The sequence below is a fragment of the Notolepis coatsorum genome (genome assembly GCF_963971535.1).
Source record: "Notolepis coatsorum genome assembly, chromosome: 2".
NCBI lineage: Eukaryota > Metazoa > Chordata > Actinopteri > Aulopiformes > Paralepididae > Notolepis > Notolepis coatsorum.
In genome coordinates, this window is record NC_140166.1 from 60,604,218 (window position 1) to 60,631,057 (window position 26,840).

A 26,840-nucleotide genomic window follows, 5' to 3' on the forward strand; every position below is an offset into this window, starting at 1 on the left:
AGGTTAACCCTTTCACTACCACACTACAGAAGGTTAACCTTTCACTACCACACTACAGAAGGTTAACCTTTCACTACCACACTACAGAAGGTTAACCCTTTCACTACAACACTACAGAAGGTTAACCTTTCACTACCACACTACAGAAGGTTAACCTTTCACTACCACACTACAGAAGGTTAACCCTTTCACTACCACACTACAGACGGTTAACCCTTTCACTACCACGCTACACAAGGTTAACCCTTTCACTACCACACTACAGAAGGTTAACCCTTTCACTACCACACTACAGAAGGTTAACCCTTTCACTACCACACTACAGACGGTTAACCTTTCACTACCACACTACAGAAGGTTAACCCTTTCACTACCACACTACAGAAGGTTAACCTGTTCACTACCACACTACAGAAGGTTAACCCTTTCACTACCACACTACAGACGGTTAACCTTTCACTACCACACTACAGCCGGTTAACCCTTTCACTACCACACTACAGCCGGTTAACCCTTTCACTACCACACTACAGACGGTTAACCTTTCACTAGCACACTACAGAAGGTTAACCTTTGTGGTAGTGAAAGGTTAACCTTCTGTAGTGTGGTAGTGAAAAGGTTAACATTGGTAGTGAAAGGAATATTGTTGGAGTGTTTTGGTAGTTTTTCTCCCATGACGGCTGCTGGCCCGGGCGGCTCTGAGTGGCAGGTGGGATGATGTGTGCGGCTTCCTGTGGACGGCTCGTGCCAAGCCTGAGTTCCCTGTGTGGGGGCGGGCTCTCTGTGTGGGGGCGGGCTCTCTGTGTGGGGGCGGGCTCTCCCTGGAAGGGGAAACGCAGCGAGCGCTGATGCACTCTCTCTCTCCTCACGTATCTAATGTGGGATATTTGTGGATATCCTGAAGAAGAATGTTCTCAGTCAACCGAGGTTTGGATAATAACAAGGTTTATTAACCAAACAGTATAGTAGAGAGAATGGCTGAGGCTCTCGTCCCAGGTGATCAGCTGAAATGACCCAGGTAAAGAGACCTGGATTTATCTCGGGAGGAGACTTATATAGTTAACAAGGGGGGGATGTGGTCCCATTTGATAGGTCAAATGGGGGGGGGGATACAGGTTTGGGGAGAGGGGCACAGGATTGGGGAGAAAGGGGGGGGGGGGCACAGGATTGGGGAGAAAGGGGAGGGGAATGTCTTATTCCACAGAGAGGGGGGGGGCACAGGTAAGGGGACACAGGGGAGGGAAATATCTTTACATGAGAACATTATATTATACCACACTAACAACAATAATAATAATAATAATAATAATAATAATAATAATAATAATAATAATAATAATAATAATAATAATAATAATAATAATAATAATGACTTTATTTGTATTAGCACCTTTCATACAAGGAATTGCGGTTCAAAGTGCTTTACATCAGTAAGAAATAAGACATACAATCAGTGTAAAACAAGCAGCAAGAGCAAAGCATAGAGTGGGATAAAATAATGCAGATATATTAATCAAAATTATATCGGAACCTCACGTTCCAATAGGCTTCTTGAATTTCTGTAATCTGTTACAAAACCTGATAAAGGTCATAGTATGCACCCAGCGGATAGTGGGGCGTGGAGATACAAGTAAAAATAAGTCAAATAATAGCGAGGGTAAAATGAGCACAAATCACAGACATATAAAATCACAGTTTTTCACATTAGGATCTAACATCCCAACAGGCCACTTTGTTTATGGTTTGATTCAGTTTTAGTAGAATAGAATAGACATGAAATGAGCATAAAGTGCAGACATATAAAATCACCGCTTATAGCAGCGGGGTGCTGGACAAACTGCTGCTGAATGTAATGTTTGTTCCTTTTTAACCTAATAATCTCAAACCCGCCCTCTTTTATTGATCCTCCAGTCACAACCTGTTGGGACGACAACGTTTGTCCGATGGGGAGGCGACGGTTGTGATCGGATGATCGAGAAAAGAGGGCGGGGTTTGAGATGGGTCAATTGATTTTTATTTTGTGCCCAGGTGGTACAGACTTTTTTTTATTACACCTTTTCCCCCAATGTCTACAGTCAGGAGAAGGGACGTTCTCCTGAAGCTCAAGGGGCTAAAAACATAAACAGAGAGCGTACCGTCGATGTGCGCCGCGCACGTAACACTGCACAGCTGGCGGGATGACAAAAAAGCACAAAGTGTTTTCGCTGAAAGAAAGAGAGAGAGAGATGAAACCCAATTTTGTTGGCAACGGTGAAGAGAGAGAGCCAGCGGTTTGGTGTGTGTGTGTTATTTAAAAGACTGCACAGAGCGGGCCGGGGTAGGACTAGGATGTGGAATGTGAGAATAGCTGTAGCAGAGAAGGACCGGGGTCAGCTGGAGGGCCTGTCTGTCTGTCTGTCTGTCTGTCTGTCTGTCTGTCTGTCTGTCTGTCTGTCTGTCTGTCTGTCTGCCTGTCTGTCTGCCTGCCTGTCTGTCTGTCTGTCTGTCTGCCTGTCTGTCTGTCAGCTGGAGGGCCTGTCTGTCTGTCTGTCTGTCTGTCTGTCTGTCTGTCTGTCTGTCTGTCTGTCTGCCTGTCTGTCTGCCTGCCTGTCTGTCTGTCTGTCTGTCTGTCTGCCTGTCTGCCTGTCTGTCTGTCAGCTGGAGGGCCTGTCTGTCTGTCTGTCTGCCTGTCTGTCTGTCTGTCTGCCTGTCTGTCTGTCAGCTGGAGGGCCTGTCTGTCTGCCTGTCTGTCTGTCAGCTGGAGGGTCTGTCTGTCTGTCTGTCTGTCTGTCTGTCTGTCTGTCTGCCTGTCTGTCTGTCTGTCTGTCTGTCTGTCTGTCTGTCTGTCTGTCTGTCTGTCTGCCTGTCTGTCTGTCTGCCTGTCTGTCTGTCTGCCTGTCTGTCTGTCTGTCTGTCTGCCTGCCTGCCTGTCTGTCTGTCTGTCTGCCTGTCTGTCTGTCTGTCTGTCTGTCTGTCTGTCTGTCTGTCTGTCTGCCTGTCTGCCTGTCTGTCTGTCTGTCTGCCTGTCTGTCTGTCTGTCTGTCTGCCTGTCTGTCTGTCTGTCTGTCTGTCTGTCTGTCTGTCTGTCTGTCTGTCTGCCTGTCTGTCTGAGAGATGTTGACCAGTTGTTCTTATAAAACCAGTAGCACCAGATAGCCTGCTGTGTGTGTGTGGGGGGGGGGGGGGGGGGACTCAACGGGACTTAATATATTCACAGTTTTACCATTTGGTTGTCTGAACATAATTATTAAAAACGTGTGCTGTGTTGGTGTGCTGCCATGTGTGTGTGTGTGTATGTGTGTGTGTGTGTGTGTGTGTGTGTGTATTGGCCAGTGTGCGAGCCGTTTGTGTGTGTGTGTGGACCATGTGTGTGTCATGTGAGATGCTGTGGGGTAATGATTCCCATCACGCGACCAATCATGAGGGGCCGTGCCTCGGTCAGCTGACACTTCCGTTATGTTAACCCGTTCAGTCCCGTTGTAAAAGATCAAAGGAACGTCTCTCTCTGTCATCTCTGTGTGTGTGTGTGTGTGTGTGTACGCTAGGTGCGTAATTTGAACGTGCAGATTAAAGCGTGGCATATAGTGAAACAGCAGGGCTTCGTAGCCGCATTACTGCAGACCCCTCTCTGATTGGTTGAGCTCCATTTCTGCAGACCCCTCTCTGATTGGTTGAGCGAAGCCCCTCTCTGATTGGAAATGTACTACCAGATTCGCTTATAACGTTATTTCGCGTGACTTCGCCGTTTATTCGTAACGTTATGCACATTTCACAACACAGCCAGCTGTCAGAAACTGTACATTGTAACGTTGTTATTTCGCGGCCTGCCCATTTGATGTTCCCAAATCATATTCAGAAAGTATCACAGAGACTTCTATTGACCAAGGAATTAGTTATTATTAGTAAGACACATTTCCGTAGCAATTGACCACCAGACTCTTTCTCTTAAAACTTTGAATCTGAGAGAGCTCTGGTCAGCGAAGCCGGCGAGCGATTATTATTGGTTTTTAATGACAAACCAATTACATAATCCTATCCAACATATGTGTAAAGGCACACACAACATATTCCAGTTAACGGTATATTTTTTTAATGATTCGTTATGGCGTAATCAATACTTCCATGCGTATAAATTGCGTTCGCGACCTCCATGTTTTGGGGCTATTCATCAGAAAACTCGGATCCGGGATTCGGCTCCCATCCGTCGGGCAACAACTGTGGGTTTTCAGCCTCTCTCTCTGGAGCTTAACAGAGTTTCGACTCCTGGCTAGAGGAGCTTATCGCGGCTCATGCGCATGCGCGCGCTCGGCCAATCAGAGAGGGGTCTGCAGAAATGGCCTTAACCAATCAGAGAGGGGTCTGCAGAAATTGCCTTAACCAATCAGAGAGGGGTCTGCAGAAATGGCCTTAACCAATCAGAGAGGGGTCTGCAGAAATTGCCTTAACCAATCAGAGAGGGGTCTGCAGAAATGCGGCTACAAATTGTAGAGACGCAGACCAGGGGGGACGTTTTAACCCTTTCACTACCACACTACAGAAGGTTAACCCTTTACTACCACACTACAGAAGGTTAACCCTTTACTACCACACTACAGAAGGTTAACCCTTTACTACCACACTACAGAAGGTGCATGGAAGCGGACAGTGACTGACGGGTAGCCGCCTAGACATTGTCCAACTAACACCTCTCCCGAGGGCTAACCGGCACTGTCCACTTCCATTCATTGTGCTAAGCTAGGCTAACGTGCAGCCCAGATAGCTTTCTACTGAACGCACACAGAGAGGAAACTAATAATAATAATAATAATAAATAAATTCAATTTGTACCGCACTTTATATTTGTGAAAATCTCAAAGTGCTACCTATCTTCTTGTCTCTCTCTCTCTCTCTGGAGAAGTCGGTGAGCTAATGTCCCCAAATGTTGGCGTGTTCCTTTAAGCTGTGGTGTAGTTGTGGGGTATTGTTTTTTAAGCGGTGTGCACTGTGCTGCTATATCATCTAGGAAAACACTAACATCAATATCAGCAGCTGCTCCATTATGATCGTTACATCCCTATTCCCTACTAGTTGAGCTGGAACCATATCACAATAGTTTTCTGAGCTTTGACGGTATAACTGCTAGCTACTAATATGTGCCATAGGGCTGTCCCCAACTAAGGATTTGGATGGTCGACTAGGATTGGCCAAAATTTGCCGTTAGTCGACTATTGGTCGACTTAAAAAAAAGTATAATATTAAAATTTTCGATTTATTTATTTTTTTTATCATTCCATTTGGGCTGTGGGGGTGATTAATGTCTGAAGGAGTCGACTGAAGGCTTCTTGTTCTCTGCAAAAGCATGCAATTGGTCCACTGATGGATACATGTTGATATTTGTCTAGTCTAGTGTGTTCATTAGATGGGTGAAATCCTCTTTCAGTGCCTCTGTGCCTGTTTTCGTAGGCAGTTAGCCTCTGGTATGCGTACCATTAGCGTTAGCCACGCTTCTAGGCCTCTTTTCTTTTGGAAAGAATGATAAAAAAATATATATAATAATTAATACTTTATTTTTATTTTTATTTTTATATTATATTCGACTAAGAGGTTGGCCAGTCGACTACGGCTCCTTTCGACCGATTAGTCGACTAATCGATTAATAGGGGTCAGCCCTAATGTGCCATGACATATTTTTACATGTTCTTTTATGATATGTATATATAACAGTATAGTAAAGAAAACCCATAACTTTTGCATGGATTCATGACCGTATACCTTCATTTTCAGTAAACCACCCAAATCTCGATCCCAATCTTACAAATATCTGTGTTTTGTTTCGTCGAAAGGAATCAATCTCAGGCTTTGAAGACCGTTTTTACCCTGTCTCCGAAATATGACACAAGATACAAGATACTTTTAATGCCACACAACTATATGGTTGGTGTGGTAATAGTTTGCGGTACAGCGTGTTAGTTAAGCACTGAGACATCGACATGGAACATCAAACGCCCCCCCCCCCCCCCACCTCCCGATCCCCACACATATTTATTATAAATACATATTAGATCATCCAGGATGAATCAGCACTATGGAAAGAGTACAAGATATTTCCACAAAGAAACAAGAGTGTATAATATGTGTGATCAGAGAGAGGTGGGTTGTCCAGTCCACCCGCACGTGGAACACGCTTGAATGAACGTGTTTCTGTAGCGCTCTTCTAGTTACTACGTTTACATTTAGTCATTTAGCTGAAACGCTTTTATCCAAAACAAGTTCTGTACGACAAGACATCAGGAAGGGCACAACTCTTATCAGCTGAGTAGCGATGTTCAACAAAGTGTTAAGACTTGAGTGCTACTATGGCGGCTGGGTGGCGCAGCGGTCTAAGCGCTCGTCACCAACACAAGAGACACCGGTATCGAATCCGGCTGTCGGCGTTGCCTCCGGCTCGGGCCGGCCGTCATACTGGCTCGATTGGCAGAGTCAGCGGGAGGGAAGCCGGTGGGGGTGGTATTCTGGTCGTTTGTGAACAGCGACTCCTACAGGTCGGTCAGGGCGCCTGCACAGCAAAGAAGGGATATGGTGAAGGTAGTGTGAGCCTCCCACACGTTACACTTCACCAATGAGAGTCCGCGCTGGCAGGTGAAAAGAGGTTGCTGGTCCTATGTGACGGAGGAAGCATCTGACTTCAGGGCTCCCTAGACCGACCAGTGGGGGGCACATGCGAGCAACGGCCAGGAAGGGGAGGGGGGGAATTGGCATAAAAGTGGATCAAAAAAATATATACTTTAGTGCTACAGTGTTGAGTGTATGTTAGTATATTAGGAAGAGTGCATGACAGATACTAGTGCTTCTCAAAGCGCTTCACAGTGGAAGGACTGCGTGCATGTTTCAGTATATTGGCGGCCCCCGGTGGTGGAATGACTGCGTGCATGTTTCAGTATATTGGTGGGGATCGAGCCATTGGACAAACTGGCCAAGCATCAGCCATTGGCTGCGCATATCTTGCAGTTAGTGACGGGGAGGAAGGCCAAGCAGCTGGCGAGATCTCATTCAATATCCGCTTTAACACTTTCCGTGCCAGCAGGGGGTGCCAGAAATAGGCGCTTGAGTGCCAACGCTGTAGTCAATGGAGGGCGATCATATTTTGCGAACGCATAAACTATATCTTAAATTATGGCTATGTGTCTAATATGCCCGTCGCTTATCAATGACTTGTTTGCAGTCAACATTGTCGAAACGGATTGTTTTTTTAATCGGTTAATTTCCGTTTTATACCATTTACACAAAACAAATTTTTTGGCCTATTTATGAATCGTTTTCAAAGAAACGCTAGATTATCGATAGTATATGTGTACTTATGCACGCTATAGAAGCGGGCTGAAAAATCTATTATCTTATTTCCTGATCAGCACACACACACTCACAGCCACACACACACATATGGGACACGTTGATATATAGGTGAAAACAGCTCTGATTATCCCAAGACTGGTAAAATAGATTCCTTACCTCAGATCAGATGTTCTCCAAAAAGATTATTCCAATTCCTGATTGCCATTCCAAATATCGGTCGCGTTTATTGATCCAACGCTGGGTGGTCGAAACACATATTCCACGCTGTTCTGCGGCTCGGCAATGAGTGGGTTTGGCTCGGATTACATGCCTGACAAGTAAAATGTGGAATCCGGACTCTTTTTTTGCCATCCATTTCATTCAGTCCAATCCAATGGGGTGCAATACCATCCGGAGAGACGATAGGGGGCGGTATTTTCCCTGTTCGAGCTCAGACAGATCCCCACTGGTAACGTGAGGCTAAATTTATGAAAAATTTATGGAAATCGATAATAATAAAAATAACGATTAAAAACGAGATTTCTCGTCGGTTGGCACTCAACGCATGGCATGAACTAACGAGATTTCTCGTCGTTGGCACTCAAAGTGTTTGGGAGTAGGTGCAAAAAAAAGCGACTATAGCTCGGCCGAGAAAAGTGCAGATCGACTTGGGACGGGTCTCTCTGTGTTCAGGAGACTCTGGCGTATAAAAGTCTATTGGATCGTGTCTCCAGCGCCCCCACAGCCCTAGCTAGTGGCTACAACCACTTAATGTCAAGGCTCTCGTCCACATTCATTCATTTTCTCCCCCCGCTCTCTCTCTCCCATGATTTCAGAATCCCGGAAGTGTTGCGGTGGTGTATTGCACCTCTGTGTTAATATTTTAATCCTGTGTGATATAATGTATAATATATATATATGTGTGATATAATGACCCGTGGATTCACATTCAGTTTTAAAACGTGTGTTTGTGTGTGTGTTGATTGATTGATTGATTGAAAAACTTTATTAACAGATTGCAGAATGGGTACAATACAGTACGGCTCAATACACACAATTGTTAAGGGGATGCAGACCAGAGAAAGACTTTCGTCTTGTTTACATCATGGTCCCCCATTTTCAATTCATCATTAACCTTATGTGTGTGTGTGTGTGTGTGTGTGTGTGTGTGTGTGTGTGTGTGTGTGTGTGTGTGTGTGTGTGTGTGTGTGTGTGTGTGTGTGTGTGTGTGTGTGTGTGTGTGTGTGTGTGTGTGTGTGTGTGTGTGTGTGTGTGTGTGTGTGTGTGTGCGTGCGTGTCCCTACAGGACCTGGTCAACACGGCGGCCAGCACCTTCTTCTTCTTCCTGTCCTCCCTGGTGTTGGCCTGTCTCAACCACAACAACGGAGCTGAGATCGCAGCGGTGGTAAGTAGTGGAGAGAATCACCTGATCACCTGCAAACTGGTGTTAACCCTTTCACTGCCACACTACCAAAACGGTTAACCCTTTCACTGCGACAACAATACACAGAAGGTTAACCCTTTCACTGCCACACGACAAAGGGTAAACCATTTCACTGCGACAATACACAGAAGGTTAACCCTAGTGTGATAGTGAAAGGGTTAACCTTCTGTAGTGTGGTAGTGAAAGGGTTAAGGAATATTCTGAAATAGTGGAATATATATATATACAGTATATATATATTAATTCTTTTTTTTTGGGTCAGCTTTACAATGCTTTGAACTGGTGCAAATCCCAGAGTGTGTCAGACGTTGTAACGTGATATAGCTTCAGAAAAGAGAGGCACGGTGCATGTGAAGGGTTTTCATTCGAACCCGTTGTTTACCTCTAGTGAGTCGGTCTCATTTTGACCTTGTCTGTGGGACAAGCGGCAGTAGTGATTGGAGGATCAAAGAAAACAGGGCGGGGCTTGAGATAGGTCAAGGTCAAGCAGCCAAAAAGCCAACCCTCCTCTTGGAGCCTGGCTTTGTTTTGTATGGTTCCTTTGGTATCCGCCCACGGCAAACTGAATCCTCTGACCGCTACCGCCCCCTGGTGGAATAGCACCTCAGTTGCCTTAGATGTGTGTTGTCAACTATGACGTCACGTGTGGCACTTTTGTGGAGTGAACAGGGGAAAGCGACCGTGTCGTGTTTCTATCCACGGCAGCAGAAAATGCCACCCCAACCGTGGCGTTTTTCTGGCCTCAGGACACGATACTTTGGCACTGTGGCAGATTGAGTGTGTTTCTCCGTGGGTGATTTGTGTGCGTGTGGCTGCGTGTGTTTATTTGAATGTGTGTAGCGTTGTGTGTGTGTGTGTGTGTGTGTGTGTGTGTGTGTGTGTGTGTGTGTGTGTGTGTGTGTGTGTGTGTGTGTGTGTGTGTGTGTGTGTGTGTAGGCAGTAGGAGCAAGAGGGACTTTCTGCTGAGTGGTTTACGGTACAGATGTTCTCAGCAGGAAGTCTTTATTTAAGATCCCGGGCTTTTTCAGGGCTGGAGGAGGTCAGCGAAATCCCTGAGCTATTATGGTGTGTGTGCTTGTGTGTGTGTGTGTGTGTGTGTGTGTATGTGTGTGTATGTGTGTGTGTGTGTGTGCGTGTGTGTGCGTGTGCGTGTGCTTGTGTGTGCGTGTGCGTGTGTGTGTGTGTGTGTGTGGGTGGGTCTGCGCATGTCTGTGAGAACCCCACCTTGTCTGCTTGTCCTGGGAAGATATACACAAGGCGGGGGATTCAGAGAACAGCGAGTCGCTTGCTGTGTTACTGAATACACCGTGATTATAACCCGTTTTAAGCTTAAAGGTGCTATAGATAACATCTTCATGTCGAGTAATCTTTATTTAATTTTTTTTGGAAATAATACATCCACACAGCTTTTAAAAAGGTGTGAAATAAAAGCATTGCTTTTCCCCCCCGAAACAATTATTGATTAACACTTTGAGCGCCACGCCTGGTTTTCCGTTTTACCGGCTGAATGCCACCATCGGCGCCAATGTTAACGTTATTATCGCCTAATCTATGTTTTAAATTATGGCTATGTGTCTAATCTGCCCATCGCATTATCAAATACTATTTTCCAGTCAGTGCTGTGAAGGCAGATTGTTTTTTTATCGCGTCGTTTCCGTTTCAGAGCAGTTAGAAAAGCCCCCGTTTTGATATAAAAAACAGCTCATTCTGGAGCATTCTATGAAAAACGTCTTTTAGTGGAATATTCCACAACGTTGATATTCGTCGGCCTTTTTATCAATCGTTTTCAAATAAACGCTAGATGATCAATATTATACGTGCACGCAAGCACATTACGGCCGCGCACTGATAATCGCTCCGTTGATTTCCTCACGGACTTTTACAGTGAAACCGAAAGAGGACATTTCACAAAACAGCTTATAACTTCATCAAACTTACTCTGATTATCCTAACACTGATAACATAGAGTCCTTACCTGACATCAGATGGTATCCAACTGGTATATTCCAATTCCTGATCACCATTCGAAAAAATCGATACGTGTATGGATCCAACGCGATACTGTAGATCTCCATGATCAACGGGGATCTGAGGTTCCAGAATAAACTGTGGTAACCCCGGCTGGATCAGTGAACTGAAAATGTGGAGTACCGGATTTTTTTCCCCATTCATTTTCATTGAGTCCATTCCAAAATCACTTATGTCATCTGGGAGACGACAGGGGGCGCTTTTTTCCACAGTGATCGCCGGCGCCCCTCGGCTATACTCGGGTAGGCTCGGGTGATGCAATAATTTTTCAGATCGATAAAAAAAAATAAAAATCCGAGAAATCTCGTGAGTGGCTAGCAACCACCTATAAAAAAACCCGAGAAATCTCGTGAGTGGCACGGAAAGTGTTAATGAATATATATACTTTTTTTTTTAAATGTTGCAGGTCCAAAATGAATGTTGTTGTTTACATGTATCCCCGCCCTGCTTTCCATTTCCCCACGTGGAACGCACCTGATTGGATAAGTGACTGGTGTTCTACTGCGACATCTAATGACTGAATGTTATCTATATAGCACCATCTAGTGGCTGAACGTTATCTATAGCACCATCTAGTGGCTGGACGTTATCTATAGCACCATCTAGTGGCTGAACGTTATCTATAGCACCATTTAGTGGCTGAACGTTATCTATAGCACCATCTAGTGGCTGAACGTTATCTATAGCACCATTTAGTGGCTGAACGTTATCTATAGCACCATCTAGTGGCTGGACGTTATCTATAGCACCATCTAGTGGCTGAACGTTATCTATAGCACCATCTAGTGGCTGAACGTTATCTATAGCACCATTTAGTGGCTGAACGTTATCTATAGCACCATCTAGTGGCTGAACCTTATCTATAGCACCATCTAGTGGCTGAACGTTATCTATAGCACCATCTAGTGGCTGAACGTTATCTATAGCATCATCTAGTGGCTGAACGTTATCTATAGCACCATCTAGTGGCTGAATGTTATCTATAGCACCATCCTAGTGGCTGAATGTTATCTATAGCACCATCTAGTGGCTGAACGTTATCTATAGCACCATCTAGTGGCTGGATGTTATCTATAGCACCATCTAGTGGCTGAACGTTATCTATAGCACCATAGTGGCTGAATGTTATCTATAGCACCATTTAGTGGCTGAACGTTATCTATAGCACCATAGTGGCTGAATGTTATCTATAGCACCATCTAGTGGCTGAATGTTATATATAGCACCATCCTAGTGGCTGAATTTACATTTACATTTACATTTAGTCATTTAGCTGACGCTTTTATCCAAAGCGACTTACAAGTTCTGTACGACAAGACAGCAAGAAGGGTACAACTCTATCAGCTGAGTAACAATGTTCATCAAAGTGTTGCGTGTTACAGTGTAGGTTAGTTTATTAGGACAAGTGCATTATTACAAGTAAGGTTAGTCAGGGTTAGATTTTTTTTTTTTTTTTTTTTTTAATTATTTCAGATAATGGTTGAAGAAGTGAGTCTTTAGTCGACGGCGAAAGATTGGACGGGATTCGGCTGTCCTAACTGGGATGGGTAGTTCATTCCACCATTGTGGGGCAAGGACTGAGAATAGGCGGCTTCTCTTTGATGACCCTCCGGGAGCTTGGATAGGAGTAGGTCTGAGGCGGCCAGAAGATGCAGAGCGTAGGGGTCTTGAGGGTGTGTAGTTAGAGACCATTGACCGGAGGTAGGCGGGAGCGGTTCCCTTTGCCGCACGGTATGCTAGGTCGAGGGCCTTGAAGCGGATATGTGCAGCAATGGGGAGCCAGTGCAGGTCCCTAAGAAGTGGGGTGACATGGGCCGACTTCGGTAGGTTTGAGATCAGGCGGGCCTCTGCGTTTTGAATGAGTTGAAGAGGCTTGGTGGCAGTGGCCGGGAGGCCAGCTAGCAGTGCGTTGCAGTAGTCGAGGCGGGAGATGACTGTTGATTGGACGAGGAGTTGGGTGGCTTCTTTTGTCAGGAAGGGGCGTATCCTTCTGACGTTGCTCAGGAGGAATCTGCAGGTTCTGGTTGTCGCTGCGATGTGAGCAGAGAAGTTCAACTGGTCGTCGAGGACAACACCAAGGTTCTTGGCGGTCGGGGACGCGGTCACAGCTGCATTCTCGACTGTGATGGAGAGGTCGGTCAGGGGGAAGGATTTGGTCGGCAGGTGGAGCAATTCTGTTTTGCTTAGGTTCAGTTTGAGGTGGTTGGTCGTCATCCAGGCGGAGATGTCGGACAGACAGGCCGAGATCCGCTCAGAGACATGGATATCTGAGGGAGGGAAGGAGAGGAAGAGTTGAGTATCATCGGCATAACAATGATATGAGAAGCCATGAGACGTGATAATGTTACCCAGTGATTTAGTGTAGAGGGAGAAGAGAAGGGGTCCTAGGACCGAGCCCTGGGGGACACCCGTCCGGAGGGGGCGGGTGGCCAACAGAGTCCCTCTCCATGACACTTGGTAGGAGCGGTCGTTGAGGTATGATGTCAGCCATGTCAGCGCAGATCCAGCCACTCCCATTCCTGCGAGGGCCGCGAGGAGGATCTGATGGTTGACTGTGTCGAAGGCTGCAGATAGATCTAGGAGAATCAGGACAGAGGAGAGGCCTTTCGCTTTTGCTAAGTGAAGTGCCTCTGTGACCGCAATGAGGGCCGTTTCTGTGGAGTGGCCAGTCCGGAAGCCAGACTGATTGGGGTCTAGGAGGTCATTCTGTAAGAGATAAGCAGTAAGTTGCTTGGATACAGCACGTTCAAGTGTTTTAGAAAGAAAGGAGAGAAGAGAGACAGGACGATAGTTGGCTATGACGGTGGGGTTCAGGGTTGGTTTTTTTATGAGGGGCGTGACTCTGGCTTGTTTTAGGGAGATGGGGACCACCCCCGAGTTGAGTGAGGAGTTGATGGTTGCAGTTAGGAATGGGAGGATGTCCGGTGCTATGGTCTGGAGGAGTGGGGAGGGTAGCTGGTCCAGCTGGCATGTAGTCGGACGGTTCGACGTTACCAGTGTCAGGGTTGAATGTTATCTATAGCACCATCTAGTGGCTGAACGTTATCTATAGCACCATCTAGTGGCTGAACATTATCTATAGCACCATCTAGTGGCTGAACGTTATCTATAGCACAATCTAGTCGTGGCTGAATGTTATCTATAGCACCATCTAGTGGCTGAACGTTATCTATAGCACCATCTAGTGGCTGAACGTTATCTATAGCACCATTTAGTGGCTGAACGTTATCTATAGCACCATCTAGTGGCTGAACGTTATCTATAGCACCATCTAGTGGCTGAACGTTATCTATAGCATCATCTAGTGGCTGAACGTTATCTATAGCACCATCTAGTGGCTGAATGTTATCTATAGCACCATCCTAGTGGCTGAATGTTATCTATAGCACCATCTAGTGGCTGAACGTTATCTATAGCACCATCTAGTGGCTGAACGTTATCTATAGCACCATCTAGTGGCTGAACCTTATCTATAGCACCTTTAAGTACAAATTACAACATTTTCTATTTTGATTATAAGGAATCTCATGATTGATTGATTGATTGAAAACTTTAATTAACAGATTGCAGAATCTCCCTGCATGCATCCTGCTTTCACATTCCAGAGGTGTAGTCCATCAAAGAACGTCACAAGAAGTCAGGTCAAGTCATTTATTTATATAGCGCATTTTGTAAAGCTCAGAGAGCCGACCAAAGTGCTGTACAGTAACTACAGAATAAAAAATTATAGACATAGTCACACAGTGTAACAGAGGACAATACAACATGACATCAGACAGGATGGACAGTCGATACAGTAGGACCACAAGACACTAGGAGTTAAGGCTGGGCAATTAATTAGACCTATGCAATCTCATTTCTAAGCTATGATGATTTTTCTTTTATATAAAAAAAAATTCAATATATATATTTTTTTGCTTTACCTTTTAAATGATTTTATTGAAAAAATAAGAATCGTGAGAGAATCGTGATCTCAATTCTTAGAGAGAAAAATCATGATTCACATTTTAGCAAGAATCACCCAGCCCTACTAGGAGTATACAACAGACGATACAGTATGACAGAGGACAGTAGACAATGTTATGACACAAAGAATATACAGCCGACAATATAGTAAGACATAGTGTAGGAGACTAGCCGATATGTTATGGGAGTAGGACTATGCAACAGACAGTACGGTAAGGACATAGGCATTTAAAAAGACAGTAAATCCAATAGTCTTACTGCAAAAGCGGGCCATTCGGAACCTTTTCAAGGCTGGTTAGTGGTTATTATGACCACACAAATCCATTGTTTATAAAGTCTCATATTATGAAATTTAATTATTTGGTTTATTATACAACTATGCAAATAATGTACAGAGCTAAAGCAATGATACTCCCAGATGGGGTGCAAAGGTTTTTTTCAATACATGAAAGAAAATATGATTTGAGAGATATTTGTAAATTTACTGTTCAAAAAGTTAAGAAAGGGATTAAAAGGAGGTGTATTTCTATTATTGGGGTTAACTTGTGGTATACAGTTAATAATGAGTAATTCGCTTTTGGTTTTTAAGAAAATGGTTTGTATTCCAAATAAAATAAGTCCAGAGACTCCGTGCTGCTGCCGACTTTAAATCAAATAGACCTGTGTCTGTGGGCAGTCGGCCCGACATTAATAAACAGCAGTCTGTTATAATCACATTTATGAGCTAACGAATTCCGTTATATTGGACATTTGTATTAATTATATCAAGCGAAGAACTGAGAAATTTGGCAGAGAGACGGCAACATTATCGTGGGTTTGCGTGATGTATATCTCCACCTAGTCCCAACGACTTGGTGCTGGTCATAATGTCCGGTGAAAACAACTCCCTCCAAGCACAACTTGACCACCCGAACCGTACCAAAACAGGCCAAAATTAAATAGCCCATGCGACGAACGATTCATTACATTCGTTTCATCGTTGCTCCACCAAGCAGCCGGTCCAACAATATCAGCGCGAGCGCCGCAGTTAGTTTGCAAGAAGCATCCAGCTGCAGACCCGCAGAGCAGCTTTCCAGGTCTGGGGACCGCACTGTGCCAGCAAAGCTGGTGGGTTCTGTGGGTCTGCAGCTGCATGCCTTCCGCAAATCCAGCAGCAAGCTCTCGCTGAGCGAAGCAACGACAACAAACGCAATGATTGTTTCGTTCATCGCATAGGCCACCCAACTCCAGCCCATCCAAATACAATTCAAATAATCAAACTGTGCCCAGAGGGAACTATTTTCACCGGACACTATGACCGGAGAGATTAAATTTGTCGGACTTCAACAGATTTTGCCAGTCAAATACCGGTAATTACCGGCTAACGGAAACGCTGCCACACGTGTATCGTGGGTGAGGCTTAACGTCTTGCCACTAGGTTGGAGGGTAAAGAACTAAGGGCTAAGGGAAGTTCTACTTTACTTGCGCCATATATATATGCGCTGTGAACAAATAGTACCATTCGTATTTCGGCAGACGTATTCCTACGCGGAACCGGGGCTAGTAACGACATGTTCGTCGGCACGATTGAACTTGAACCAAGGGGCTTGGCTGCTGGCGCCAAGTTCTTGTCCAATGAGAGAATGAAACTATTATGGGCTGTTAGTAGACCAAAGGGATATTCAGTGTATATGTACAAGGAATATACAAGGGATATCAAACGATATACAAATACTATTAAATATATATCCATAAATAAATATATATATTCGGTTTAATCTGATCCTTCACAACAGTAAGACATAAGAGACTAGAGGATATGTTATGGCAGTAGGACTACACAACAGACAGTACAGTAAGACATAAGAGACTAGATGATACGTTATGGCAGTAGGACTACACAACAGACAGTACAGTAAGACAAGACATCATCATCATCATTTATTTATTCGTACATGGAATTACCACAGTCCAACAGTACATATTCATATAATTCACCAAAAATACCATGGCCGAAAGGAACAGGAAGAAGAAAAAATCTTATACCTGCCCCTACACACACACAACACACCGATAGACATATTGTGTAAAACCAAACAGAATATACCCATTTTGCAAAAAAAATTTAACATCAACACAACCAAATTAAATCAACATAAATAAACCCATTTTGTCTATCTATCAGTCAAACTACATATTTAGGTTCATTCATTTACACACACCCCCCCCCCCACACACACACACACTTATATAATGTATTATACTTCTATATACTATCTAATTTCTATTTTATTATAATATAACTAAATCATACTATTTATTCTACACCATATTGGTACAGTATTATACAATATTTTAATATATTATTATTCTATGTTACGCTGCTATATACTATATTACTATACTCATACTGGCCTACACTACAACTCTATGCTACGTCATCCTGACACGCTAAACTGCAATATTATACTAAACTGTGCTATACTGTCTATGTATCTTTTCTTTGCACAACCTTTTGAAGTGAAATATATTATTGGAACTCTTTTCATCGTTCTGCAAAGAGTTCCATAGTTTGATACCTATAACTGAGGTGCACCTTTGTTTTAAGGTTGTTCGTGCAAATTGGTGTTTAAAATAAAATTTCCTTCTGCTGTCATCTGGACAGGGAACGAACAACCTCTGTATATTTGCTGGTAATACTCTGCATTTTGCTCTAAACAAAACTAATAAAGTCTGTATTTCAGCTAACTCTTTAAGTTTCAATAGTCTGGATTTAATAAATAATTTGTTGGTATGTTCTCTTGAATCTACATTGTGAACTATTCTTACTGCTCTCTTCTGTAATATAAATAATGGCTTTATGTTGCTTTCATACGTTTTTTTTTAGGACTACACAACAGACAGTACAGTAAGACAAGACATAAGAGACTAGATGATATGTTATGGCAGTAGGACTACACAACAGACAGTACAGTAAGACATAAGAGACTAGATGATATGTTATGGCAGTAGGACTACACAACAGACAGTACAGTAAGACATAAGAGACTAGATGATATGTTATGGCAGTAGGACTACACAACAGACAGTACAGTAAGACATAAGAGACTAGATGATATGTTGTGGCAGTAGGACTATGTAACAGACAGTACAGTAACAGTAAGACATAGGAGACTAGCTGGTATGTTATGGCAGTAGGACTATGGAACAGACAGTACAGTAAGACATAGGAGACTAGCTGGTATGTTATGGCAGTAGGACTATGGAACAGACAGTACAGTAAGACATGAGACACAGGGAATGACAATAAAGTAACTGCACACTGTACAGACCACAGAACAGCAACACAAGGATATGTATTTAAACAAACACTCACCTTAACACCCACTTTACTCACTTTAGACACTAACACACTTTATATTTAGTAGTAAAGAGATTTGCACTACAATTCATACCTCATTGCACCTTACCCTAAGTTTGTACCTCATCCCATTTCTGCATTGTACCTCACTGTTACTCTTTGTACTCTGTATTGTATATTGTATATTATGTATATTGACTGAACACTTTATTCTGCATACTTTTGACTTTTTCTATTTTATACTTTTAATATATTTTTTTATCTAGCAGCACTCCCAGGGGCTCATACAGAAAAAACAAAAAAGCATTTCATGATAAAGTATTCTGTATTTTACTATGACAATTAATAAACAAACTTGAACTTGATATGTGAACACACACCTCAGCAGTGTTCAGTCCTCAGTGTTCTCTTCCTGACAGACATGGACATGTTTTGATGTGATCTGATTTGATCTTTATTGATATCGAACAACCATAAACACACAAACTTGAAATAACAAAAAATAACCAAAAATAAATTATAAAATAAAATACAAATAAAATAAAATATATCTTCCTAGACATGGAAGCAATTGTCAGCACAGCTCAAGACAAAATGGTTTTGTTGGAGAAGGGACGGAAAGAAGCAACGCTTATCTGGTCCTGCCCCTTCCTTACAATATCATATTATTAATATGTAATAAGCTATCTATCTATCTATCTATCTATCTATCTATCTATCTATCTATCTATCTATCTATCTATCTATCTATCTATCTATCTATCTATCTATCTATCTATCTATCTATCTATCTATCTATCTATCAATATCAAAAATAATATACCTATCCACTACAGCAAAAAGATTAATAAATAATTACAAAAAAAATACTAGTTCACGTTATTTTCAAGCTCCTCTAACGTACACTTGTCCCAAGAATTCCTGTGTATATCTGCATTTAACCCTTTCACTGCCACACGACAGAAGGTTAGCCCCTTTACTATCACACAACCGACGGCGATGCTCCATCATTAGCATCATTAGCTCCGCATAGCTTCTGGATTGTCACAGTGAAAGGGTCGCATGGCAGTGAAAGGGTTTAAAAACATTTCAATGGTACTTTTAGTTTTCATCGCTACGTCCTGTTGAACGCTCTCTCTCCCTCTGTCCCCCCCCCCCCCCCCCCCTGCAGATCTTTGGTTTCCTGGTGACCTGCGTGTACGGCGTGAACACCTTCCTGGCCGTGCGGCGGTGGCGGAGCGGCGGGGGCGGGGGCCAGGGGGGCGTGGTCCAGACCAGCGAGTACATGCGAGCGCGCACGGCGTCCCGCGGGGAGGTGGAGGCGCGGCCCGACCTGGCGTGAGGAGGAGGAGCGCCCCGCGGACTTCCCCCTGGCGGTCGGGAGGGACGGAGGGGGAAAACAAACCAGGGAACGGTGATGTCATCACGTCAGCGGCTGAGAGAGGAGGAGGAGGAGGACACCCCCACACTGCCATGGCAACGGCTTTGAACTTTAGCGGTGTGTGTGTGTGTGTGTGTGTGACCGATCTCATGCTTCCCGTTCACACGGCGCCCTCTAGCCCCGAGCTACGTGTATGACACCCTTCCCGCTGGACGGCGTTTTTTAAAGGCTTCGAAAAACTGCCCTCTCGGCCTGTCGCTCACACACTTCATTAAGCCCTGGATAATATGCACTATTGCTTCAATTATCTGCTATGTCGTGTCTTATGCTGACTTTCATTCACGCTCACAAAACACACACAGAGTTGTCGACGTTGAGCCGAGTTGTGCGTCGAGATAGTCGACACGGATTCCCACTGTGAAGAGAAGGGTGACTTTGTTTTTTGCATAGACTCCCGCGGTCAAAAGTAGGTAGAGGAAAAAAGCTTTAAGGGAGGTGTTTATATTTCAGGTGTGAATGAAACCGAACCCCAACATTATAGTCCACATCAACATCGAAGGTCAACGATTGCATATTTTTTTGCGTATATATCAAACCGAGCCCCTTTCTGTGAAGCCTTGAGAGGAGTGTGAGCGTGGTTTTATCGGAGGCGGCTGGTCTCGCCATCGTGGAGGCAGCGGGGCCACCGGACCTGCAGGAGGATGGACTCTCAGAGACGTGGGCCGACTGGTCTCTCTTCTGACCCCTGCGTGGTCTCTCTCCTGACACCCCGCATGGTCTCTCTTCTGACCCCTGTGTGGTCTCTCTCCTGTCCCCTGTGTGGTCTCTCTCCTGTCCCCCGCCAGTCTCTCTCCTGTCACCCCGCCAGTCTCTCTTCTGACCCCCGCCAGTCTCTCTTCTGACCCCCGCCAGTCTCTCTCCTGTCCCCTGTGTGGTCTCTCTCCTGACCCCCGCGGCGCCTACAGAGAAGAGGGGTTCACACTAAAATACTTTTCTTTTTTGTTCTCAACATTTGACACGGTGACACGAATTAAGATTTTTTTTTTGGTGCTCCTTTTTTTTCCCTGGCTGATTTTTATGAATGCATTTTGTGAACATATGACTTTTTTTTTTAGCCACCGTTGTTGAGATACAGGGTCCGTCTGAATGCAATAAGGAGGAGGGGTAGAAATTGAAAGGGTAAAAAACCGAGGAATGGGTTTAGTATTTTTGACCCGTCTTTTTTACAATTACACCACGACACCAGTTCTCCTGATGGAAAAAAAACCGACTTCTTCTAACCTCCATTTTAGGGATGGGCCGCGTGAGTGATGGATTATGAGGAACCTCCATCGTCTTCTCCGGTTTTGAGCCCCAGGGTCTTTTAAATCATTTTTTGGAAGAGGTGTGTGTCTAGAGGGGTGAACGGGCACCCGGTTCGGTGTATTTTTCCCGGTATCTCCGGCGAGTCGCCAAACCACACCTGGTTCTCCGTAAGCGAACGGGGGTGTCCCCTACGGCTTGACGCAACAGGGTTTCTACACCCCCGAGCCTGGGAGAAAACTAGCCGGAATGAGGCGTGGTACCCCGCTGTGCATTGTTACCGCCAGCCGCCATGCCTTCAAAAAAATTGATTTCCCTCCACGAGTAATTGATCACTAATCGAGTCACATCATGCCATCAATCGATCTGGAGAGAACTGTCCCTAGTCCGCTCCATATTAGTTTGTCTTTTGTACGCTATACATGATTCTCACTCCGTCTCTCTCATAGCCTGGAACCACAATCACTTTCTATAATTGCTATTTAGAGGTATTTCTTAGTTGGGGGCGTTACAATGGTCCCTATTCACAAAGCTTCCCGGAGTAGGACCGCCGACCTGGGGTCAGTGACTAGAAACACTTCATGACCTCCTAAATCAAGCTAACAGACTGAAGGCTGACTCTAGATCAGTTTTAGTTTAAACTTCATTTGAACAGGGACAGCACACATTAATGAACATAAATGTAAATGTGTGAGACAGTGTTAGCCAAAGCTAATGTTCAACAGTTGTCCCTGGTTGGGCCTGGTGTTAAAAAGCAGCTAAAAAAGAAAGCATAACATATATGGCATACAGGTAAAAAAAAACACATCATGCAAAATATTTACATCAGACATGTACAGACAATGTACAAACAAACAATAATTCTACATATTCATCACTGCTCCCACTTTGGAGAGGCTCTGTGAATATGGACCCCAAGAGTGTATACAGGTAATGTCTGGCGATGATCGATATAATTATTGTTTAATATATTATTGAATATATTACTATTGTACATATATGCAGTGCCTCGGGTGACGGATGGTGGAGGTACGTGCGTCAATAACACGGTACATTTTGGAAAGGAACATCCAGAGGTGCCCCTTGGTTCAAGATCAGTGTCCTTAGCCTACATATCTCAGGTATTGACCAATTCATTCCGACCTAGATCCATTTCTTTTTTTTAATCACAGGGTGCCTCGGCCTGGAAGCGGTTATCGCTCCAAGGTGCTTCCTTCTCGAGGATGTGTCTGATGTTTTAAGTTCACACACATAGAAAGGAAAACGATTGAAAGAAAGAGTTAAGTGAATGTACTGTAGTACAGTAAGGCATTAACATACAACAAGGAACATCACAGTTATAGCTTTCACCCTATTATTTGAATTAGACAACATCTGCATAATATAGATCCAGTTGTGTTTTCAGATGTAAATCAAACCACTTTATTGAACCAGAGTGCAGCTATTGTACACCTTTTTGATTTTATTAAATGACAACTAGAGATATCTTATCTTATCGTTGTTCTACTTTGCCACTGTACTTGACATTCTGACAGTTGGGCCTAATCCTGCTCATGTTTTGTCTGTATCTTAGGTTTGATGAAGGAAGAAATGTTGATTTTGTGTTATATGTTCTAATATATTTGTTTATATCAACACTACAGTGTACATCCAGTGTGTGAGTGTGTGTGTGTGTTTTATGTATTGTTTGAAACCTATGTTGTATGTATATGTGGCTTATTATGGTATGGGTTTTTAAGGAGTGGTGCTTTGAATGGACTGAATGGCGCCACCTCCTGGTCTTTGTCTAAAATGTATTCTTTGTGATTTTATGACAACAATGGACCAATTTGGCTTGGTGTGTGAGGGAATGTAAGAAATCATTAATTGTGTAAGTGATTCTAATTAATTGACAATATTAACTTTTAATTGACAGAACTGGGCAAAAAATACATTTGAATATGGTTTCAAATATGTCAACTAGCTGAGGTGTTGTATTTGATATATCTGCCTGACCAAACCTGCAATATATTTCCGGGACAAACCAAAATGTTCAAAAAAATCCGTTCGAATACTATTTTGCCACGGTCTTGTAACGGGGGGGAAATCAAATAAGACAATCAATTGTTAGTATTTATCCATCCTGGCTGTCTCTCATTTCATCAACGCAGATAATTGTTCAAGTGTGAATGAACGACGTTAATTTACATAATGTACAGCCGACTCTGCTTATCTAGCGACACATAGACCACTGCGCACGTCCGCGTTACATGGAGCTCGTGGAGGAGAGCGCGGGGGGTAAAATGAATGAATGTGGATGAGAGCCTTGACATTAAGTGGTTGTAGCTACGGCTGTGGAGGCGCTGGAGACACGATCCAATAGACTTTTTTTATATGCCTGAGTCTCCTGAACACGGAGAGACCAACCTAAAATCGATCGGCACTTTCTCTGCCGAACTATAGTCACTTTTCGGGGGCACCTGCCCACCACAGCCGTAGCTACAAACTTCATTTTATCCCCCTCCTGCTCTCTCCCATGAGCTCAAAATACCGGACGTGTTGCGGTGGTCTATTCTACAGAGACACAAATAAATTAAAACGTGAGTGCACCATGCTAATTACAAATAACCTGATGATAACACTGTGGTGTTAAGTGATCATTACATGTTAGCATCTCACCACAAGACACTGACAGCATACAACACTAGGTCGGTATAACTTTACGCTGTATGTTATGTGTATTCACAAGACAATGAAAAATGCCTACCACTATTACACCAACTGTGCTTCATTAATGGATTATTATCAAGGTTTTAAAACACTTTGCAGCATCGGAGTTTGCTGACTTTTCTTTTTGTGAAATTGGAATTGGCTGGATGAAATGGATTGTGTTTGTGTTCAGTAAATGATTTTTAGGGTTTTTCTTCTACACCATGATGCCGTACCTAACTGTATTTTTGTATTTAAAACATTCTCTGTTGATTTAACATCAATATAGTTTATAGTGACAACTTAAATAAAGTGATTTGGACACACTATTGAAAATGCCTTTTTTTTTTATTATGTAATCATAATCGTAATCATTATTTAACAAATAGTATCAAAATGGATAAACAACTGTTTTCAACACTTTTTTACAACATGATCTGTCCTTATTCTCCACTTGCACAATGTGGGAGCGTCATATGTGTTATGACCGTGTATGTCATAAATGTCACTATGAATTGAAAATGGGGGGACCCTGATGTAAACAAGACGAACGTCTTTCTCCGGTCTGCATCCCCTTAACAATTGTGTGTATTGAGCCGTACTGTATTGTACCCATTCTGCCAGCTGTTAAATAAAGTTTTCATTCATTCATTCATTCATTCATTCATTCATTCATATCCGGTTACGTCTCTCTAGCCCCCGCAGACGTCTTCCGGTCCCCTCGCAACACATTCTTAACACGACAGAGATACATTCACCGCGGATCTGGACGAAATCTTGAACACACACAGTACAGTAACAAAATACTGTACTGTTCCTTCTGGTCCCCACGCAATGCCCGTGCTGTCAATCACAGTGTATTATCCCCTCTGCTTAAAGCAGCCACATACACACCACTCAACTGCTTGAAACTATAAGACCCTGCTGGTCTCTAGATTTTATTGCTGACAGAAAGCTAGATTTTTTTATGCCTCACTGAGACCTGGCAACAGCCTAGTGATTTCTCCCAGCTCAATGCAGCCGTCCCTCCAGGCTATGCCTATATTAGTCAACCCTGTGGCACTGGAAGGGGGGCGGAGCGGGGGGCTTGCTGTGCTGTACCGTGAGAACATTAAAGTCACTGCCGTCACTGTCCCCCACCACTCCACTTTTGAATGTTTAGCCGTAAAACTCACAGGCCCCAAACCCACCATCATTGTTACCATCTTTTTACCATTTGTTTTTGCAAATGATTTCACCTCACTCCTGGACTGAGCACACACAACATGTCGACCTCCCGACACACAACAAAGGTCACATACTGGACTTACTCTGCTGCACTGGTATCACTCCCACTAGCCTGGCTGTCACTGAGTTCCCCATCTCCGGCCACAAAGCTGTGCTCTTCGACATTCAGGCCCCCCTTTCTAAAACCAAAGAACAACGGCGCATCTCCTTCAGAAATATAAAAAATATTAAACCCACAGATCTCACCCATGATCACGGACATAATAAATTCATCCCTCGCCTCTGGAATCGTACCCCCCACTCGCAAACGGGCTGCAATCACCCCCATCCTCAAAAAACCTGGTGCTGACATCATTATAGGCCCGTCTCCAACCTTCCCTTCATCTCAAAAACCCTTGAGAGGGTGGTTGCCGCACAGCTGCAATCCCACCTCGACACAAACAATCTCCACGAACCCTTTCAATCCGGTTTCCGCCCACAACACAGCACCGAAACAGCCCTTGTCAAAATCACCAACGACCTCCTCCGTGCAGCTGACTCTGGACTTCTCACCATCCTCATCCTCCTCGACCTCAGTGCGGCATTCGACACCATCTCCCATCCAATACTCCTGGACCGCCTGGCTGGCATTGGGATCACGGGTGTCGCACTCTCCTGGTTTACATCATACCTTACCGACAGACAACAGTTTGTTCAACTCAATGATGATGATGATGATGAGTATTGGGTCCCCTTCCTATTCATCATCTATCTCCTTCCCCTGGGCACAATCCTCTGTCACCATGGGGTCCACTTCCACTGCTATGCGGACGACACACAGGTCTACATCTCCTCCACACCCACCACTGCCCTTCCCCCCCACCTCCCTCACCACCTGCCTTGAGGACATTAGGAGCTGGATGAGCAGAAACTTCCTGAAATTAAATGGCAGCAAAACCGAGGCCCTGCTCATCGGCTCCAAATCCACCGTCACCAAATCACAAAACACCCCAGTTCCAAACATCACCATCGACGGCTTCCCTGTACCCTTCTCCCCCCAAGTCAAAAGCCTCTGTGTCATTCTGGACGGTTCCCTCTCCTTTGCACCACACATCAAATACACCACCCGGTCTGCCTTCTTTCACCTCTGTAATATCTCCAGACTCCGCCCATCCCTGTCCCAATCAAATACAGAAACCCTGGTCCATTCATTTGTCACATCCCGGATCGATTACTGTAACGCTCTCCTCATCGGCCTTCCCACCAAACTCATCAACAGACTGTAGGAGCCAAAGCTATATATTTAGGTTATTGTATTATATGAATGTTTAATATTGATTGGATTTAGATAAAGTCATTGAACCGTCTTATTTGTCATAATAGAACATTCTAGAACATTTGTGATGTCACAGTATGATGTCATGGTCGAACATTCTAGAACATTTGTGTATCTATATATATTCAGCAATTGCCATATAGCTACCACGTGTATGAAGGGGATGAGGTGCGCTAGGTGTGGCGGGGAACATGAATATGGGAAATGTGGAGAGGGAGTGAAGCCGAGGTGCTGTAGTTGTGGTGGGGAGCACAGTGTAGCGTTTCGGGGGTGCGAGGTGATGATGAAGCAGGTCGCGGATCGGAGAGAGAGAAGGGAGGGTAAGTTGACGTATGCTGGGGCGGTTAGCAGGGCAGGACAGGGGAGCCAAGAAAGGGTGCAGGGGGTTGAAGGAGGGCATTTGGCAGTGAGGGTAGAGCAGGTGGAAAGAGACAGGGGAAGGGAGGAGAAATTAGGTATTGTGGCCTTCGTGGCAGGGGTAGTTACTGGTATGGCAGAGGTTACGGGTAGAACAGAGATGGTGAAGATGATTGTTAGGATAGCGGTTCAACATCTGGGATTGGAAGGTCTGGACTGGAAGGAGGTGTGTAAAGAATTGGCTGAGGGGGCTGCGAGGGACAAGGCTGCGAGGGACAAAGCAGCCCAGGATAAGATAGCAGGGGGCAAGGAGGGTCCCGCGGAGGGGGGCTCAGACAGGAAGTAGCAGCAGTAGATGCACTCTAATGGACAATGTAGTTGATGACGGGGTCCAGTAGAAGAAGAAAAAGAAGGTGAAGAAGGATAAGAAGGAGAAGAAGAAGAGCCCATAAAAAGAATTGCGGAGGGCAGTAATACGCCTCGATGCGTCTACTCTGCCGGA

The 26,840-nt window shown here is 44.2% G+C and overlaps 1 protein-coding gene across 1 annotated transcript; it reads left to right on the forward strand.

The window, feature by feature from the left end:
- Positions 1-8,590: 8,590 nt before the first annotated feature.
- cmtm4 (CKLF-like MARVEL transmembrane domain containing 4) lies at positions 8,591-23,886 on the forward strand (the record flags this gene model as incomplete). The annotated part of the gene is made up of 2 exons (XM_084308174.1): positions 8,591-8,695; positions 19,240-23,886. Coding segments are annotated over 2 exons (276 nt in total), but the record flags the coding sequence as incomplete, so codon positions are not given.
- Between the last annotated feature and the right edge of the window lie 2,954 nt (positions 23,887-26,840).